General features: G+C 37.4%; 3 protein-coding genes across 5 annotated transcripts; 2 read left to right on the forward strand and 1 right to left on the reverse strand.

Moving 5' to 3' along the window:
- The first annotated feature begins 4588 nt into the window (after window positions 1-4588).
- LOC126631911 (probable protein phosphatase 2C 60) lies at window positions 4589-9572 on the forward strand. 2 transcript variants are annotated; one of them, XM_050302112.1, is made up of 12 exons: window positions 4589-5036; window positions 5314-5491; window positions 5615-5737; window positions 6337-6400; window positions 6564-6672; window positions 6960-7113; window positions 7662-7787; window positions 8011-8134; window positions 8386-8462; window positions 8673-8725; window positions 8880-8934; window positions 9063-9572. In XM_050302112.1, exons 3-12 carry the CDS (start codon window positions 5621-5623, stop codon window positions 9285-9287), a joined length of 1104 nt encoding a protein of 367 aa, XP_050158069.1. In that variant the 5' UTR covers window positions 4589-5036; window positions 5314-5491; window positions 5615-5620; the 3' UTR covers window positions 9288-9572. The 2 variants fall into 2 exon arrangements, with proteins under 2 accessions (XP_050158069.1, XP_050158068.1); XM_050302111.1 differs by lacking the exon at window positions 5314-5491.
- Window positions 9573-10454: 882 nt separating this feature from the next.
- LOC126631912 (uncharacterized) lies at window positions 10455-12399 on the forward strand. The gene is made up of 3 exons (XM_050302113.1): window positions 10455-11325; window positions 11854-11924; window positions 12015-12399. Exons 1-3 carry the CDS (start codon window positions 11218-11220, stop codon window positions 12313-12315), a joined length of 480 nt encoding a protein of 159 aa, XP_050158070.1. The 5' UTR covers window positions 10455-11217; the 3' UTR covers window positions 12316-12399.
- A 208-nt stretch (window positions 12400-12607) lies between these two features.
- LOC126631910 (pentatricopeptide repeat-containing protein At4g31850, chloroplastic) lies at window positions 12608-16661 on the reverse strand. 2 transcript variants are annotated; one of them, XM_050302110.1, is made up of 3 exons: window positions 16394-16660; window positions 12982-16277; window positions 12608-12900 (listed from the first exon to the last, which is right to left on the reverse strand). In XM_050302110.1, exon 2 carries the CDS (start codon window positions 16178-16180, stop codon window positions 13022-13024), a length of 3159 nt encoding a protein of 1052 aa, XP_050158067.1. In that variant the 5' UTR covers window positions 16181-16277; window positions 16394-16660; the 3' UTR covers window positions 12608-12900; window positions 12982-13021. The 2 variants fall into 2 exon arrangements, with proteins under 2 accessions (XP_050158067.1, XP_050158066.1); XM_050302109.1 differs by having other exon boundaries at window positions 12982-16661.
- Window positions 16662-19071: the final 2410 nt, after the last annotated feature.

The raw sequence follows: 19071 nt of genomic DNA on the forward strand, positions 1-19071 counted from the left end.
TAAAGACATCATGACTTATCTGAATCCCACATTAAAAGGCCAACATATGCATTTATACAACGATATAATGAGTAGCGTTTGAATTACACTTTGATAAACTTTATTTTGCATGTTCCGAGGACTAGAATTTTACCAATTTCATGCTATCCCTTTCCTTGCCTCTTAAAAAAAAGGGAATTTTTTTCCTTGTGCCTGTAACACAAGTGGTACATCACGTGTTGTTAAATAAGTGGTGAAAAATATTATTTTTTACGTTATTACTTTTTAATACAAGAATCTCACCACTTGTATAGGGACACGTGGTATATCAGCCCGTGTTTTGGTCACATTGAAAAATCTCTCAAAAATTGGTCTATACAATTATTATAATGGTTGATTATTATTAGTGCTATACTTAATGATAGATGCTCTTGTTTCTCCAAAAGCATATGATAATGACTCTCTCAAAAGTGGGACTCTCTATAAACTTTCTGTCACTTTTGACACAATGTTTTATAATGTTGGCTCTCGAATTGACGTCAAATTGTGAGGTGGTAAAGAGTCTATAAAGAGTCACTTTTGAGAAAATCCCTATAACATTTCTCTTCCCTAAATATTAAATATAAAACATGTAACGAGTTCAAATATCATAAACAAAATTAAACTACGTCTAAATGCACGATTTTGATTAACAATTTGATACTGCACAACATAGCGAGTATTTGGTCTGTCGGAGGAAAACTAAAACATGGATGTGATTGTATGCTTCTCCTTAACTTTTACTTTTATAGATGAGTAGCAGTGAGAAAGTTGGTAGCACTCCCATTTCTAAATTTGAGATCAAATCTTCTGCATCTAAAATGAGTGTTGCCTCTTTGTTGCCTTAATCATTATTTGACACATTTAAGTTTATGACAACAAAGCTAAAAAAATTTAAGTTTATAATCATGTGTCGGTCAATGATAGGTCATAAAGAGGCCACACCTATTTTGGATGCAAAAGATTTGGTATCTCTAAATTTTGACCATGAGAAATGCTAAAGAGAATCTCTCAAAGTGGAACTCTTCATGAACTCTCTCTGTCACTTCACAATTTAACGTTAATTTTCATGCTAACGTTATAAAATATTATGTTAAAAACATGAAGTGACAGGAATAGTCACTTTGGCATGAGTCTTCTTCACATTTCGATTTTGAGTGTGACACGCAACGAGTAAGATACAGACAATGTACGCACTCTCGTTCGCCTCGACACTAATCGAAACATATGGATGGGATTATTTCCGCACTTACGTTTACAACTTGCCATCTGCTTGTTTTCAAGGAAAAACGACAGCCAATTACTAAAAACATGTTAGGTTATTGGCATATTTAAGGGGTTGGGACCATAAGAATTCAACAATCCAGTGACAAACTGACGTCGATGTCATACCGAACTCTACCTGTGACTTGACTTTTATCTATCCTTTTAATGAAGAGAAAATGATGGTTCATTTGCACAAGAAATGTTTGGATGATGTGCTAATCCATGCAACATGTCAGATCAGTTAAGTTGGCTAGAACAATGTGTTACACTCCTTGCATCTAGTGCCATATGTATATTGAGAAGTGATCTTCCGAGAACACTCTAAATATTTGGTACAGGTCTCTTTTCTGCCCACCGAGTTGTTGATGAAATGACTATCACAAGTTGCTTTGAGAAACCTAACAAATTATTTCAATAGCACTCATCAGATTGTTTCGCATGTGTCAATACTTGTTGACATGTGTGCAGTTTGGTTCGGCTACTAACACAAGCCCACCAAGTGTTCAATAAAATGTCTTAGTAAATAAACTAAATGTTTTTGCGCACTTCACTCTGCTTCTATCTAAAAAACTTCAATCGTTAACACAGAAATCCCAATTGAATATTGAATTCGAATCTTTAAAAATGGAATGCCATCCAAGGGAGGTGACCTTGCTCCTCAACGTTGTTCCTACTTTTGGTAACATTATATAAACATAAGGACTATGATTCTTTCTCTTTCTTTTTTCATCCCCTTCCATTCTGTTCTCTCACATTCTCTTATTTTGTTTTTTTCTTGCTATAAAAAATTAATATAAGATATTGACGTGGTTTAACCGTGACCTTTCAAATAAAAGAGGAGGAAAGGGAAGGGGAAAAAAAAAGGAGATAATCCTACTCCGACAATCGTTCCAAGCGAATAAATTATTTGGCAATTGACCAAAATGTATAATGCTCGAATACACAAAAGGGTGTGCTATTCACACACCATATTTTACTTCTCACACACCTCTTGATAATTTTTGTCCGTTGATCTTCTTCAATTCATCCGATCCGATGACCGAAAATTAAAAAGGTGTGTGAGAAGTAAAATATGATGTGTGAATATTACATCTCTACACAAAAAAGTGAAGTTATTTCATTGTCTAGTGAAAGCCGCCAGCTGCATGTGGCTTAGAAATGCCTACAAATGGAAGGAAAGTTCGAGGCCTTTGTTTTGTTTGCTGAGAAGTGCTAAGGATTATATTTTTTGTATAATTTTTGTGCCAATATTACATTGTGTTAAAAACATGAGGTGACAAAGATTTCATGAAAAATCTCATTTTAAAAGAATCTCCTTAACAGTTCTCTAGTTTGTTTATTTGTTTGTTTGTCATGTTTAAGTGGATGATTTGATATATAACAAAATTATTTCGTAACAGTAAAGCTTTATGTTGACACGATGCTACGAAATTTGTCGTATTATCGGTTGTATACGCATAAAACTTTCTCCTTTAAGACGGACGATTTAGAACTGACTGCTTACGAAAGAAACTGAGTCTTTTTGTTGGTTGATTCGTGTCTAAGTTTATGAATTGATAGATAAATAAATTATTTCATAACTGTGGAGGCAAGGTGCCGGAAATATGTCCTATTACTAATTTATGAGTTGAGATTTTTTTTTTTGAATGTCTGTGTCCAATGTTAACTGATTTGGAAATTCGAACCACTTATTTTAAATTTTATGGTCTTTATGGGCCTATTTTACTGGTCCATCTCACATAAACTAAGAATCCATATATTTTTTTTTCTCTTCAACGATCTGTATCCCTAGATATTTGGACTCTGAACAAAGAGATTCAGAGAGAATCTTAACTCCTTATTGTATAAAAATTTCTTCATGATGCCATGTGATGATGAATTGCCTACAAATGGAGATAGTTTTTTTTTGCTTGTTTGATTGTTTGTTTGTTTTTATGTTTAAGTGAGGGAATTTAATTGACGAAATTATTTCATACATGTGAAACTTTCTACTTCCATGAGATCGAAATTTTTAGTCATATTATTAGTTGTATATACAAAAATTTCTTCATGGTGCCACGTGACTTATGAATGCTTTCCAAAATGCAGAAAACAACTTTCCTTTTTTGTTACACAAATTATGAATATTTTTTAACTTTTTTTCTTTTATAATCAGTTGGTCCATCATGTCTGGGGTTATGAAAACTTACAGAGGCATTTCAACCTCTTCTAACCATCATTACGTGATTCATCAACGTCATGAACCGAACTCATTACTTACCGTATGAAATACAGGCCTACAAAATGGTTTTGTTGCATGCATTAGTGGGTTGTTTAATAGGAAATTAATTGATAATTCGGTGAATCTATTATGTATGTGCTGCCAGCTACATGCCTACAAAATGGACCAATTTTATGATGAGTCATTTTCTCGTTGTTTTTGGTTATGCGTCGTATTTATAAGTCGGTGATTAATAGTTTAACAAATTTTTGCTAGTCTTTCTGCCGACAAAGCCAAAAACTTGAAATACATTAGAAACTCCAAACGTCCAATTCTTGGGAAATAGAGAGTGATTTTTATAGAGGAATTCTGGGCCCATATATTCTAAACAGTAAGTTCTGAGTTCGATTTCTGATGTTGGTATCATACGATAATAATTAAGGGAGAATGAAATGCCTCTGTGAGATCCCGGCTTTCGAAAATGCAGACTACCGTGATGAAACCACTAATCGATTCCCTTTAAAATGAAATAGAAAGTGATTTTTATCTGCATTTGTTTTTGCTCATGTTTTTGTTTGTATCTTCTGAGGGAATATGATAAAATAGTGAGATAAAATCAAACAAAGAAAAAAGAAAGGGGTAAAAATTAGAGTAATTTCACGAGCTATAGGATTTCTTGCAAATTTTTACATGAGATTGAATTAATGTACCAACACAATTAAAAATGGACAGTGCTATTCATACAATATAGTAAAGAAGCTACATGCGCTCGGGAAAGAAGACGACTCCATAAACACTGTTTGACCCTGTATTTTATTTTTTTGAACTAACGATATTATCTACGTTAAGGGGTGTGGATTTAGCCTTACAATAAGCGAGCAATAACGTGATTCAAATGTATCTTTGACGAAAATAAAACCTAAAACTTCTTACCTTATAAGTGAAGAAGAATACTACTTGACGTAGTACTAAATAGCCGTTTGACTCCGTACTTAAAAACACAAGGAAAAATACATAAAATTTCTTACAAAAGAAAATACAAATTACCCGAGATAGAAAGACGGCTAACGGCTTGAATAAAAGGAAGTACCCAATTTATTTCCTCTTTACGAGAACCACGAAAAGTCCATGAAGCAGTTCGTGGACAGTGTGAGCAGAAGAAATTACCCAAATTTCAAACGAGATCATTCTTTCCTCCAGAAGTCATCATCTTCTCTCTCTCCTCCGATGATTTGCTCTTTCTCTCTCTCTCCTCTTTCTCTCTCCATCCTCTGCCGTTCCTGAAGAATTATTGTCACACACTCTCTCTCTGTCTCTGTCTGTCTGTCTCTCTCTCTACTCTTTCATCCCACCTCTTGCCTGTTCGTTTTCTCTTAGATTCCGTCAAAACTTCACTCGCCGGCTCTTTTGTCAAACCTCTGCAAAACCCACTTCTCCACAAGCCCCAGCAACCATTCTTTCTGCTCTTTCTTCCACCTCCGATTCTGATATTTTGCTCTGTACCCCCTGGTGTGAAGGACCCTCAAGCATCTCAAGTCATACTATTCTCCATGTAAAAGTTTCTTTCTTGGTTTCATCTCATTAATTTTCGTGTAAATTGGCATCTGGGTTTTTCTTACTTATGGTTAATCTTGAATTTTTTTAATGATTTTTTCCCGTTTGAATGTAAATTTTGCTTCATTTGATATTTGGGTTTTTCTTATAATTTGTGCTTTATATGTTCTTGGTGGTTTCCCGATTACCTTTCATAATTTCCAGTCCAATTTTTGCTTAAAGTTTGTGAATTTAATACCTTAATCTGACTTTGTTTGCTGCTTTTGAATGTTTAGATCATTTGATCGTTAGTTAGTTAAGTTTAATACTGGCGGATTGGCTGTGATCGAATTGATCCAGTCTCGAATAGTGTGGCATGTGAGATGATAACAGACTAACAGAGGAAGAGGAGTTGATACATCTGTGGTTGCTTTACAAATTTTGGCAAATCCTTGCCATTTCTTTGGTTTCCTGGTGATTTATATCTATCTTCATAACCAAATAGCGATATCTTCGTAACTTGGTTTCGGGCTAATTTAGTTTTTCAGCATTGAATTGTGGATTAAAGTTTTTGATTGAGTTTTTATTTAATTTCAGACTGGAATGGGTACATATCTGAGCACTCCTAAAACTGAAAAGTTCTCCGAAGATGGCGAGAATGGCCGTGTCAGATATGGTTTGTCGTCCATGCAAGGATGGCGTACCACAATGGAGGATGCTGTGAGTACATTTAACTTTCCTCTTCCTCTCAGAAGTTTATACTTTTGTATCCTTTTCCGTCTTTATTTAGCATGCTATAGTTAGGATTCAACTGAATATGATGTTACTTGACATGTTCAATTGACTGCATAAATCTAATTCCACTTGGCGGATTATTACTGTCCTTTTAATTAAGATAGAAGTCAATTATCTTGTGGCATATGATGGTGCAGATAGAGGGTTAGGCTTGGCTACTCCTTGCTTGTAGCCTGGTAGTTTCCCGTGGTCTGTTTATTTGACTAGCCCTATTGGTGCCTTCTGCTTGTTGTAGAAATGATCTGGACTGTAGGGACTAAGTAGTACTTTACAAAAACTGCTACTTGCTTCCCCAATTGGTAGAAACCATCCCACTTAGCTTTTCAAAATCTAGTTCTCTCTCTTTGTACGAAATCCTTTCCGTGTTTACTTTTCCTGATAAATTGTTGGAAAACTAAACTCTCCTGCATTCATAAATATTTTTGCATCCTGTATAAGAGGAAGTGCAGTGATTACTTACTTTGTTTTCAGAAAATGGTGTCACATTATTAAGTGCTGTTTGTTACCATGATTTATTTTGTTAGCATGCAGCATATCCTGATCTGGATGCATCCACCTCATTCTTTGGTGTTTATGATGGCCATGGAGGTAAGAATTTGAAACTTTTGGTATCATTGTTGAGACCTCTCTCTCTCTCTCTCTCTCAAATGAATGCTTTCTGTTTATCAGATCTACATTGCACTTTTCGAAGTATTTAGCAATATTTACATTTATTGTATTATATCTGACTTAAAATCCAATAATTTTCTAGGCAAGGTAGTTGCTAAGTTCTGTGCAAAATATCTTCACCAACAAGTACTCAAGAATGAAGCATATGCGGCTGGAGACATAGGAACTTCTGTTCAGAAAGCTTTTTTCAGGTTACTACCTTTGATCTACTTAAATTCAGTTGCCTTTTACTGTTTTCTGAGAGGAGGGTACGAATACAATTAGTCAAGCTATATCGTATTGGGCTGTTCTTTATGATACCTTCAGCTTATCAAGCCAAAATATTGGCCATATGGTTTTAAGCCTATATTGTCCTGGGTCCTTGTGAGATCATAGATACTTGAGATGGTAATGCTTTTATTACCTGTCTTTATTGTTGTGGTCTTATGACTCTCTTTTTAATTTTGAGGTTGAAGATGTTGTTAGTTGGTTTATGTAGAATGGATGAAATGATGCGTGGACAAAGGGGTTGGAGAGAGTTGGCTGTTTTGGGAGATAAGATAAACAAGTTTACTGGCATGATAGAAGGGTTAATTTGGTCTCCAAGGGGCAGTAATGGTAATGATCAAGCTGATGATTGGGCTTTTGAGGAGGTAGGTGCTAGAACCATATAGTTCATTGACTTTATTGTCTCTTTTTGGAGCAGATTCTGATCTGCTTTATCTGGCTTTATTGCATATTAAATTGACCACATGGATTCTTTGGTAATTTAGAACTTAATCATTTAGTATTGCGATTCGTATGGTTAGAAGAAAATAGCAGTATACTTCCTGTAGGGGAAGGCAGATTGGAGGAAGGAAACCATGGCTCCATCCCATTGTTGCAAATTTATAGTTCTAGACTCTAATGTTGAAAATTTATCTCCATGCTTTATATCCAAACAAGCCCAATAATTTCCCTCCTCTCAAACCAAATAGGAGGGAGAAATCTACTCCCTTTCCATCTGTTCCATTTTCCATTCCGATGATCCATCTTAAACCGAACACAGTTTAGGATTGAAACCTGAGGCACCGAGAGATTATCTATAGTACATGGGGACATCCCTGCACACACCAAGAAATTATCTATAGTGCAAGTAATTTGTTTCATTTGGTTTCAAATGTCAAGGAATTCCACAATTTAAACACAATTATGTTTTCAGGGGCCTCACTCTGATTTTACTGGTCCAACTTCTGGGAGCACTGCCTGTGTTGCAATTCTTCGAAACAAGCAACTTTTTGTGGCGAATGCTGGTGATTCTCGTTGTGTGATATCAAGGAAGGGTCAGGTAATTTATTATATTTCTGTTGTTTTTCTTTCTTGTTATGTTGATTGCTTAAAATAGATAATCAAGTCTTTTCATTTCTATATCAAATGGTTAAAAGTGATGAGAGGTCTAAATTCCAAGGCTATTTATATGTGATCCTATGTTTACAATTGAGAATATTTGTATATACTTGTTTCCTGCTGTAAATTGCATATAGTTTTCTGATGTCACTTCTATTTTTCAGGCATATAATCTGTCAAGGGACCACAAACCTGATCTTGAGCTTGAGAAGGAGAGGATTTTAAAAGCTGGTGGTTTCATCCATGCAGGACGAGTCAATGGAAGTTTGAACCTTGCAAGAGCTATAGGTAATTATAGTGCATGAATGTGCATTCTTAGTATAACACTGTTCCGAAATCTCAATTAGATTTGTATCCAAAGGAATTAAATTATGTTTTGAAATTTATATTTATAGATGTATGGAACTTCCTTGGAATACGTTCAGTGTTGTGTTGTAAACTACATTGAGTGTGTGGGTGCATGCGCATATTTGTAGAGGGGGAGCTAAGTGCATAGCTTTTTATGTTCCCTGTACTCATTAATTTTGCATATACCGCAGGTGACATGGAATTCAAGCAGAATAAATTTTTGCCAGATGAAAAACAAATCATAACTGCATGTCCGGACATAAACACTGTATGTATATACTTGCGACATTGAAAGTTTTCACAAGATATTTAGAAAAATATAGAAGTTTGGATAATGGTGGTTTTGGGGGGCTGTCTACATTTTGAAGTTTCCCAAAATCGTTTGGTACGTGTTTTATTATAAAAGCAAAAATAACTAACAGTTATTGGCTATTACTTTTGTCATCCATTTTAATTTATTTACTTAATTTTTAATTAGGTTGAGCTTTGTGATGACGATGAATTTATTGTGCTAGCATGCGATGGCATCTGGTATGCGTCTTTAACTTTTCTTTCTTTATCTTCATATTTTTGTTCAATATATCCTTGCTGATATGATTCTGCTTTTGATAACTCAGTTTAATGTTTTTTAAGTTATGGTATGATTGTCGGAAATCGAGTTGATATTTTTGTTACTTTCTTACAGGGACTGTATGTCTAGCCAGCAAGTGGTAGATTTTGTACGTGAACAACTACTTTCTGTGAGTGCATGTTTCTCTTTCTTTTCTTTGGTTTTCCTGGTTTGAAAACAAGGACAGCACTTTTGCAATGCAGTTGGAAGTGGTTCCATATAATGTTGCTTGGTATGACACCATTGTAAATCATGCAGGAAAGCAAGCTATCTGTGGTGTGCGAGAGAGCCCTTGATAGGTGTCTGGCGCCATCGACTGCTGGTGGTGAGGGATGCGATAACATGACCATGATCGTGGTGCAGTTCAAGAAGCCCAAACAGTCGACTGAGTCTGAGGGTGGGCAATCCTCGTCGACTGAAGAAGCAGCTGGCAGCGATTCAAACGGAAGTGATTCAAAGGCAGATGAAAGTGAATCGAAGTAGTGGCCCGCTGTGTACCGTGAAATTAGTAGAGAGATTTGCATCACGTTTTTACTCTCTCAGAAGAAATGTGAATCTCAGATTGGTAATTGTAGATTGTTTAGCCTGGAAAAAAAAAAAGGAAAACGAATGGATCATTAGCGATTTAGTTAAAACTCGTTTTTGTGATCTTCGATGTTTGTTTTTTCGGTTGAAACACACGTTGAAATAGTATGTACAGATTATAACAAAGTACCACCAGAGTGTTTGAATGTAATCTTAATATATCTTTGAGCTGTTCAAGTAAAATGATGTGAAGTGTTTTATCTGTTTCACTGTCACCATACCATCTGGATAAAAGTGTGTTTGCATTTTTGCAGTGCTGCGATTTCAGAAGCAATCATAAACAAACCGGGTTGGGACCAATTTGCCAAACCGGTTTGCAGCTTCGACGGTCTGGTGCGGCATAGGGCCATTTAGTACCGGTTTGGTATGGTTTGGTATTGATGTGCTTTTATAAAAAGTGGGTATAAAAAAAAGGTGTTTGGTAAACACTTCTTATTTTCATATTTTTAGGTGAAAAAAGCTGAAAATGTGAAGCAGTAAAAATGAGCTTATTCTCACAGCACAGCAGAAACAGTTTTTTTTTAAAGCACAGCAATACCAAATCAGCCCTTAGTCTAGCAAGACGCAATATCCATCATGTTGCAAGTGTTACGAATTCAAATTCCATCTATGAGGAAACATGATATTGATGAGTAACTCAATAGAATTGAATGAAATTTATGAGTTTGAAACATAAAGAACCAAAGTGACCTTTCAAAACTTAAAAATACCGTTTGTGATAAAAACTCCAGATTTTAGGAAACCACATCTCTTAGCTTTCAAAAGCTCTAGGAAGGGAAAGACAAAAAAATAACAAAATAATAGAACAACAAAAATAAAAAAATATTCTGTTAGTTCAAAGTATTCTATATTTTTTGAAGCGTTCGTAGATTCCTTTACCTCTTTTATAACAAAACACTATTATAAAAAAATAAAAAAAATAAAAAAATAACGTGTCCTAAATCTGAAAACTGAAATTTCAAGGAGGGTATTTTGGTAATTTTAAGACCTCACCATCTCAAAGCCCCAATGGTAAAGCCCTTCTCAGCTAGAAGCCTACAAACTGCAAAAAAGCAAACAGCTGGCTAGTTTTGATGTATTAAGCTGCTCTCTCTCTCTCTCTCTCTCTCTACCCACCTCAATACTCTCTCTCTCCCCAAAATGTCCCCCCAGCTGGAGAGGAAGGATGGATACATGTCTTCAAATGTCCTCCAATCCAACAGCCACCAACCCCTCTCTCCTCAAACCCAAAACTTTTTTCACCTTCCACAATTGCCCTTCTGTAACATTCCATCTTCAGGCTCTTCATCACTCATTTACTCTGTATTCTTTGTCTCCCTCCTCCATGGGCCTTTTCGGGTTCTCACAACCCAGAGAGTTTCTTCTCAAAGACCCAAAAAACGAAACAGACAGATGTCCATCTGTTTTCTGTATACACACAAAAACCATCTCTCTCCATAATTTCATTTATTTATTTATTGTTGTTGTTCCTCCTGTATCTCTCTCTTTCTCTCTCTCTCTCTCTCCATTGTCTCTCTCCATTGTCTCTCTGGAATCGAAAACCTTATCTCCTTTTTCGATTTGGCTTTTCATTTCCTTTCCTTAATCTATAAGGTTTTTATCTATTTTTTTTTACTAGAATTTGAGAGAGGGTATTTTTTGGTCTCTAAAAATAAGATTTTTATTTCCTGATTGGATGTGGATTTTTGGTTTTTTCACTGTTAAATGGTCAAAGATTGGACCTTTGAGCAGGAGATGAAGAGGGTTCAACTGGGTTTCGAATTTGGTCGCTTTTCTCTCTTGAATTTTGTTGGGTTTTTGTGATTAAATTTGGGATTTGAAGAGGAAGATGAAAAGGGCTGCTGGCAACTGTAAGCAATCTCAGCCTGCTGATGAGGAAACTAGGACAAAGTTCAGACATGAAAGTCTTCTGCAGGATTACCTTTTACGACAAAAGGTTTAGTTTTTGTTCCGACTTTTGTTTTGGCCTTGCTTTTCTTATTGAAATTCTCTTGCTAATTATGTTTTTCCTAAGTCTTATTGAAATCCTTGTATGATTAAGTGTTGATTTGGATTAGTTTTCTTTAATTATGGTGTTTGTGTTACCCTCTAGTTAGTTTGTTGTCATTGAGAAAACAAGGTTTGAGAACAATTCTGAATCGAGATGATATGTGATCTACTTTAATCTACTGGAAAGGGGATTCGAACTTGGCTCGAGTTGGCGGGCACACTGCCATGACCAACTTACTAACGCACAGTTGTTACGGGGATTTGAACTTGGTCCGAGGTGCGGGCACACTGCCTTGACCAACTTACTAAAGCGCTTACTAACAGTTGTTTTCGAGTATCTGAAATACTTGTTTACTAAAGTTTGGAAACAATGGATTGACTATGATGGAAGAAACGAAATTAATCGGGTTCTAATTTGTGCGGTTTTGATTGTATGAATAAAAGATGGACATTGTTTCTTTTTATGTTCTGATAGGAATTTGTATCAAAGAAGAAGATGATGCAAGCTGCGAAGCAGAAAAGAGACGTTCTTTTGGCGGAAATTCGGTATGATTTTGTTCTTCTGGTTTCTGTGTGTTTGCAATGTTTTCTGTCCGCAGGTAGGATAGTAATTTGCTTCTCTCTTCGGAGTTTCAGATTTTTGAGACGAAGGTATAGCCATCTGCTGAAGATAAAATCAGCAGAAACCGAACCAGAAGTCCGTCATCAGAATTCTGATGTACAACCTAAGAAGTTGGCAAGGAAGAAAAAACATGCTAATGAAGCTGTTGTAAATAAACCCTCTCGTGTCTCGCCGGAAGGAGGAGGAGGAGGAGGAGAACACATTGTTTCGGAGCCCGTAAGAGAAGAGAAGAAGCGTAAAAATCGTGTAGTTAATGGCAGAAAGGTTGGAAAGAAAAAAACTGCAGTGCAAGATCAGGTTTCTCTGAATGTTTAAATTACTCATAGTGAAAGCCAAAGGCCTTAAACAATCTCATTGTCATTGCGAAAGATAAATACAATTGGTCTTTTTTCGGTTTTATTACGCGTGTGGTCTTGTCCTCGATGCGGTGAATGTCCGAACGTTCCTAGGATAGTGTCCTCCTTGCCAGATTACGGATTAGTAAACGTGTCATATTATATCAGATACTCACTCTCAATGCAACCTGGGATGACATCATTTAACATTTTGGTCATTCTTCGGGGGCAGTTCGCGCAAAACCCTCCGAAGAAATCTTCACAAAACAATCTCAGCAAGACGAAATATGAACATTATGTACGTAATAGCTTCGTATAATAATCTGTTTATGCCATTACAGAATATGATTCAACTGTATTTGACATAGCAGGCGTGAAAGAGATAAACTAGATACAGCATTTACACTTATATGTTAACAACAGAAACCGTACAAAGTATATCGGGGGTCAAAGGTAATACCGAATACATGTTACTTCCTCGCAGATACACATCTACACTTACAAACATCAATGCTGGAAAACTGAATCTGTATGCGTTGAGTTGAATTGTTGCAAAATCATCACCCTGGAAAACAGCTAGGTTCAGACAAAAGTTTGAGAGAAACCTAAACACACCAGAATTTGTAATTTGTGTTTGGACACGTACCGCAGATACGGAGATAAGTCAGACTTGTATATCTTGTAAGTCAAGTTTGGTTGGGAAGCTGTGCAAATGTTCCTACATTGGGGCTGCAGCCACCAACCATCATGTTCCTGTAAACTGCATATGCATGATCTGGATCCCCGGATGTGCTATACAGTCGGATGAGAGCATTGTAGGTAAACACATCAGGTTCAAGGCCTACAAGTTGTAGTTCTTCATAAATCCTCCTCGCTTGCTCCACCATTCCAACAAGTCCCAGATTGAGTATTAACGAATTGTATGTGTAAAGATCAGGAGCGATTCCTCTAGTCCGCATTTCATCATAAAGAGAGAGTGCTTCCTCTACCCTCCGTGATCGTCCAAGTCCATTGATCATAAGGTTGTAAGAAACGGAGTCAGGATCGAGGCCACTTTGTTTTAACTCCTCAAAATAGTCCACAGCATCATCCACTCTCCCTGCCTGGCAGAGGCAATCCACAAGAATGGTGTAAGACTTCAGGTCAGGTCTTATCCCTTCTTTAATCATCCTTCTAAACAAGTCGCAAGCAGCTTCTGCATCACCTGTTTTCGCAAACCCATTTATAAGAATATTAAAAATAGCAGAATTAGGTTTGCATCCATAGTCGGCCATCTCGTCAAAGAAATGCATTGCTTCGTCTAGTCTTCCTGACTTGAAAAGTCCATCTATGAGAGGACCATATGTACAAGGAGAGGGAGAGAAATCACCACTTACGAGATCATAATATAAATCTATAGCACTATCCACGCTATCAGATTTCACAAGACTGGAGATGACTATATTGTGGGTTACGGTGTTAGGCTTGCATCCCCTAAATATCATCTCCTCGTACAATTCAAAGAGTTCGGTGATGTTCCCAGACTTCCCATAAGCATCAAGTAACAAGTTGTAGGTGAATACATCAGGGGTACAACCACCATTCTTCATCTCCTTAAACAGATCCCAAGCTCTTTCAGCGGCATGATCTTTCAGAAGCCATTCAATCAAGTAGTTACATGCTTCTAGTGTTGGCTTAATTCCAAGAGTTTTCGTAAATTTCTCAAATACCTTATGCGCATCAAAAGCTTTCCTTTGCGTACACAAAACTCTAAGTAGAGGAATCAGTACAGAGTCATCCCGGCAAATCCTATCAGAGATCAACCTTTCAGCAAATAAAATGGCTCTGTCTATTTCAGCTTCAATCAAAATCCCTCCCATTAAATCTTCCCAAAAAGGCCTATCTGCTCGTACCCCAACCTGATACACAAAGTTCTCAGCAATTTTGAAACCATCCTCAATACGCCCATCCTTTACTACCCTGGGTAGGAGGGTACACAATGTTATATGATCAGGAAGTAGTGATTTCTTCATCTGATGGAAGAACCAGAACGCATAACCAATTCTGTTTTCTCTGATTAAGCCATAAATTATAGTGTTATAGGTCAGAACATCAGGACTGCAACTCATTGTGGTCATTTTGCAGAACATTTTCAAGGCCAGAGTGACCTCGTCATTCTTGCAAAGGCAGTTCAGGAGTGTGTTGAAAGTTATTGTGTTTGGAGGACACCCTTGTTCGGCCATATTCTCAAACATTTCAATGGCCTTTTGGACTTCTCCATCTTTGCCTAATGCAGCGAGTAATGTGTTGTAGGTCACAACTGTTGGAGTGAGCTTCATTTCCTTCATTCTGTAAAACATTTGCCATGCTTCATCTACTCGGTCAGCCTTGTAAAGCATGTCAATCAAAGAATTAACAATAATTACATCTGCTTCGCACCCATTTCTTTCCATCTCTGAGAGTAACTCAATGGCTTCATCTATTTGCCCAACCTTACTAAAGCACTTCATCATGATGTTGTAAGTAACTGAATCTGGAGAAAGCCCATAATATTTGAGCTCATTATAGACATCCTGTGCCTCTTGAAGTCTACCCTCTTCAGCAAGACTGTACAAAGATGCATTACAAGCAACAATATTAGGAACGATGCCTTTATTTTTCATCTTCTCGAAGGCCTCCATAGCTTTGCCAGAGTCGCCACACTTTCCATAGTAATCAATGAAAAGGATGTATGTGTAAGCAGTAGGTGGAACACCCAGACAGTCAATACTATCGAAAAGCTTCAATGCCTCGTCCAACCTACATAACCGCAGAAGTCCACCAATTAATGTGTTGTAAGTATGAAGATTCGGTGAGACCCCTTGTTTTCTCATGGTATCCAACATATTAAATGCTTCATCAACATTTCCAGCTTTGCATAAAGCATTGACAAGTATGGTGAAAGTAACCACATCAGGAGCATAACCGTCAGCTTCCATTTCACTCCAAAATTCTTTCACTGTGTCCAAGTCTTTACCGTCACTAAACTTATCCAGCAAAGTAATGTAGGTTACTTGGTCAGGCTTATGACCACTGGCTTTCATTTTTACAAACAACTCCTTGGCCTTATCAAGTTTACCCGCGTTACAAAGAGCATCAATGAGAACGGTGTAAGTCACAACATCGGGGCCACATCCCTCATCATCCATTCTCTTAAAAACCTCATACGCTTCGTCAATTTTTCCCGCCCTCCCAAGTACTCTAATGCATATAGTAAAAGTATAAACATTAGGCCTCAATCCCAAACTTTCCATCTCATTTAGCAAGCTCATAACAGTTTTAACATCCCTTCTTTTCCCCAGTGCCACCATAAGTGCCGAGTAAGTCTTAAGACTCGGCTTAATCCCTTCTGACACCACTCTTTCATAAACCTCCAAAGCCTCCCTACAATATCCAGACTGAATAAGATTATAGATCAACCCATTGTACGAATACGCATTCAATACAAACCCCGCTTTTCGCATCTCTTCAAGAGCGAATGGTGCCTGTCGAATCTCACCTCTGACATCAAGACCCTTAAAGATAGTAAGGTAAGTCTCCAAACTCCTATTTATGATCTGCTTCTGCATCAAATCAAACACATAAGCCATATCCTCCACTCTCCTATCAACCCTCAAGACTTCAAGCATGTAATTGCAAGTCTCAGTGGTGTGAACAACACTAGGCAACTCAGCAAATGACTTAAACAATGCTAAAGCAGATTTCGGGTCCGAAGCTGACTTCAAAACCCTCACAACTTCCTCAGAAGAAACTGAAATTTTCGGGCTTTTCTTCCCCACCACCACCTCCTCCTCTGACCTTTTCATCACAAACCCACAAAAACCCATCCCTTTTTTCCGGTTTTTCTTCAAGTTCGACAAAGACCCACATCCCCAAACCTTCAACTTCCCAAAGTTTCGAGCTTTCAATGAACCAGCAAATATCCTATCGTCAGTGAAAGCAACACTGTAATTTACACTGCTACAGCACATGCTTGAAGAGCAGACAATCAACAATTCCATAGATAATACACTTTATGAGCTAAAGAATGAGTAACTCACAGAAATTGAAGACGGATTCTTCATTTTGTTAGTTGAATTTCTACTGTGAAAGCAAATAAATGTGTGCGCGTTCCGCTGCTGAGAGAGAGAGAGAGAGCAGAAGGGTTGCTGCTATGGAGGAAGATGGAATCGACTATGGGTTCGTTGAAGTGGGAGTTTGAAATTGGAGAAGGTGTTGGGGTGAATTGGGTAGCCCTCCCTCCATCGATGTAGGCTGAAATGTAATCATGTATGTGGGGGTGTGGTGGGTTTTGGATATTTTTGTTGTTTTGTTTGGCTCCAAATTCATTTTCCCCCTTCTCGATAAAAATACAAAATTTATAAAGAGAAAAAACATGAAAAACTCAATTATGATTTGTAGTTTATGCCAATTTTTTATATATTATTTTATTTATGGCTATTCTCTAAATTCATATGTTAGGCAAAGCATACTAGATGTTAATTTGGTGAACCATTAGTGAAATACATTAATGCATTTGAAATTTTTAGTATGACAATTCTTTTAATTGATGGAACCGTTACGTCGTAAAAACATATTACGGATTCATTAATTCATTCAAATTATAGTAGATGAGTCGATGACTAATAATTAGCACTAAGCTTTGTATTCAGTTATTGTCACAGCCCGTCCCGGAGGTACCTTTGACGGGAATGTGAAATGACTGAATTGCCCTTAACGGGCACTAAGGTGTGTGTGTGATATGTTTTAGATATTCATATTTTTCCTAAACTATTGGAAATATTAATTAAGTTGGATAAAATTTTGAAAGGTTGGATTGTTTGTTTGGTTAGGGATGTAAATGGATGGCGTGGATTTGATCTTGGACCACTCATACACCTCCCTGTTATTCATCCCTTCCCCGTGTCTCTCTCTCTCTTCTCATCCCGACTCTCTCTCCCTCTCTCTACACACCCAAACGTACGCCCACACCCAAAAATCTCCAAAACTCGACGGATCGAGGCAACTAAGGTATGTATTTTCATCCTTGAGACGTTGTGAGTCGTTTGGTACTAGTTTTAGGAAGTGAAACCCTCGGAATCGCGTGAAACCCGAACCTCCATTTTTGGTCACTGTTCATGCGAACGTAAAATGTTGTGTTTCAGGGAATTTCAAGCTCACAGTGAGCTTAAGGAGGTTCTCACAAGCTTCGGGGTACTTCGTTGGTAGGATTTGGACGTCGGAGGACTAAGAACGAAGCTTTCAAAGTTTGGCCGAATTATCGAACTACCTCAGGTAAAATTTAGTGGATTTTAGACTTTGAAATTGGTGTAATGTGATTCCTCATGCTTATAGCTTCATTTTGGTACCAATTTTGTGAAAAATGGTTGAGAAATGAGTGAGAAACCATAGTTGGAAACCTTACCCAGAAACCGGCGACGTCACCGGCGACCGGCGAGTCGTCGGAGAAGACAACGGCATATTTCGTTAAAGTTAACGGAATATGCTAACGCCGTTAGTTAACTCTGACTGTAACCGTTAGTTTTTGACGGAATATTCCGAGGAATATTCTTGACGCCGTCTGTGATTCCGTTAAGGTACCTGCGCGTGGGCCGCGCGTAGGGCCGTGCCCTAGCCGGCACGTAAGGGCATGTGGAAGGTCCAAAATTTTTTCTAAAAATTATGCGACGTCGAGTAGGTCGATGTGGTATATTCATATACCCAAATTGAGCATCGTATGAGAAGTTATTACGAAATGTTGGTGATGTGTTTAAAATTAACGTTTTTATAGTTGTTTCGCATATAGGTGACACCTATCCCGAGGACGAGCGCATCCAGAGACGCCACGGGGGTTACGACCCCTCGACTTATCAGTGAGTGGGCAGTTTTAATTTCGTATTACCTATATACAATTGTTTTTCCCAGAAAATACGTTTATGTGAAAATTATGAATCTATTTGCCATGCATGAAACTGTTGAGATATTTAGTTTGATAATTGATATATATATATGTGAAATGACGCGGTGGACGCTCAGGTGAGTTTATTTATTTTCAGCTGAGTTATTTATCATGGATTGCATTGAAAGCTCATGACCTGCACCTAGGTGATAATGCTTATATTGTTATTCACCACACCGCATGCTCGTCTTGGATCCAAGTAGGTGGATGTCGTACAGACCATGTGAGGGTTCCGACATGCTAGTCGTACAGATCACTAGATGTGATTCCGACTAGTGGGTGACCTTAGTTATGCGCGCTGATGATTGATGAGAGAAGCACTAGAGCGTATTTATACACCTGTCATCGTATAGACTACTATATGTAGTTCCGAGTGACGTGTAGAGTTGAACCGTACAGGTCACCGAGGTGACTCCGGTTGGATTGGATGTTGAGCTTTAGAATCAGCCGTACAGGACCGTTGTAGGGTCTCCGGTTGATTTATTATTTCACCTGATTGATATTGATGCATTCTGATTATATTTTGGGCATGACATATCATTTCTGAGATGTTATGATGATGAATATGTGCTGAGTGTTGATGTTGCGTATATATATATATATATATATATATATATATATATATATATATATATATATATATATGTTTATATACTATTTTCTGGGAAAGTATACAGGTTTTTACGGTGAGGGGTTAAAATTGTTTTTAATGAACTGTTTTGGAAAACTATTTGGTTTTACTGACCCACTCATTTTGTTTTGCGCCCCTCCAGGTTCTAG

The sequence above is a fragment of the Malus sylvestris genome, chromosome 8, assembly GCF_916048215.2.
Source record: "Malus sylvestris chromosome 8, drMalSylv7.2, whole genome shotgun sequence".
NCBI lineage: Eukaryota > Viridiplantae > Streptophyta > Magnoliopsida > Rosales > Rosaceae > Malus > Malus sylvestris.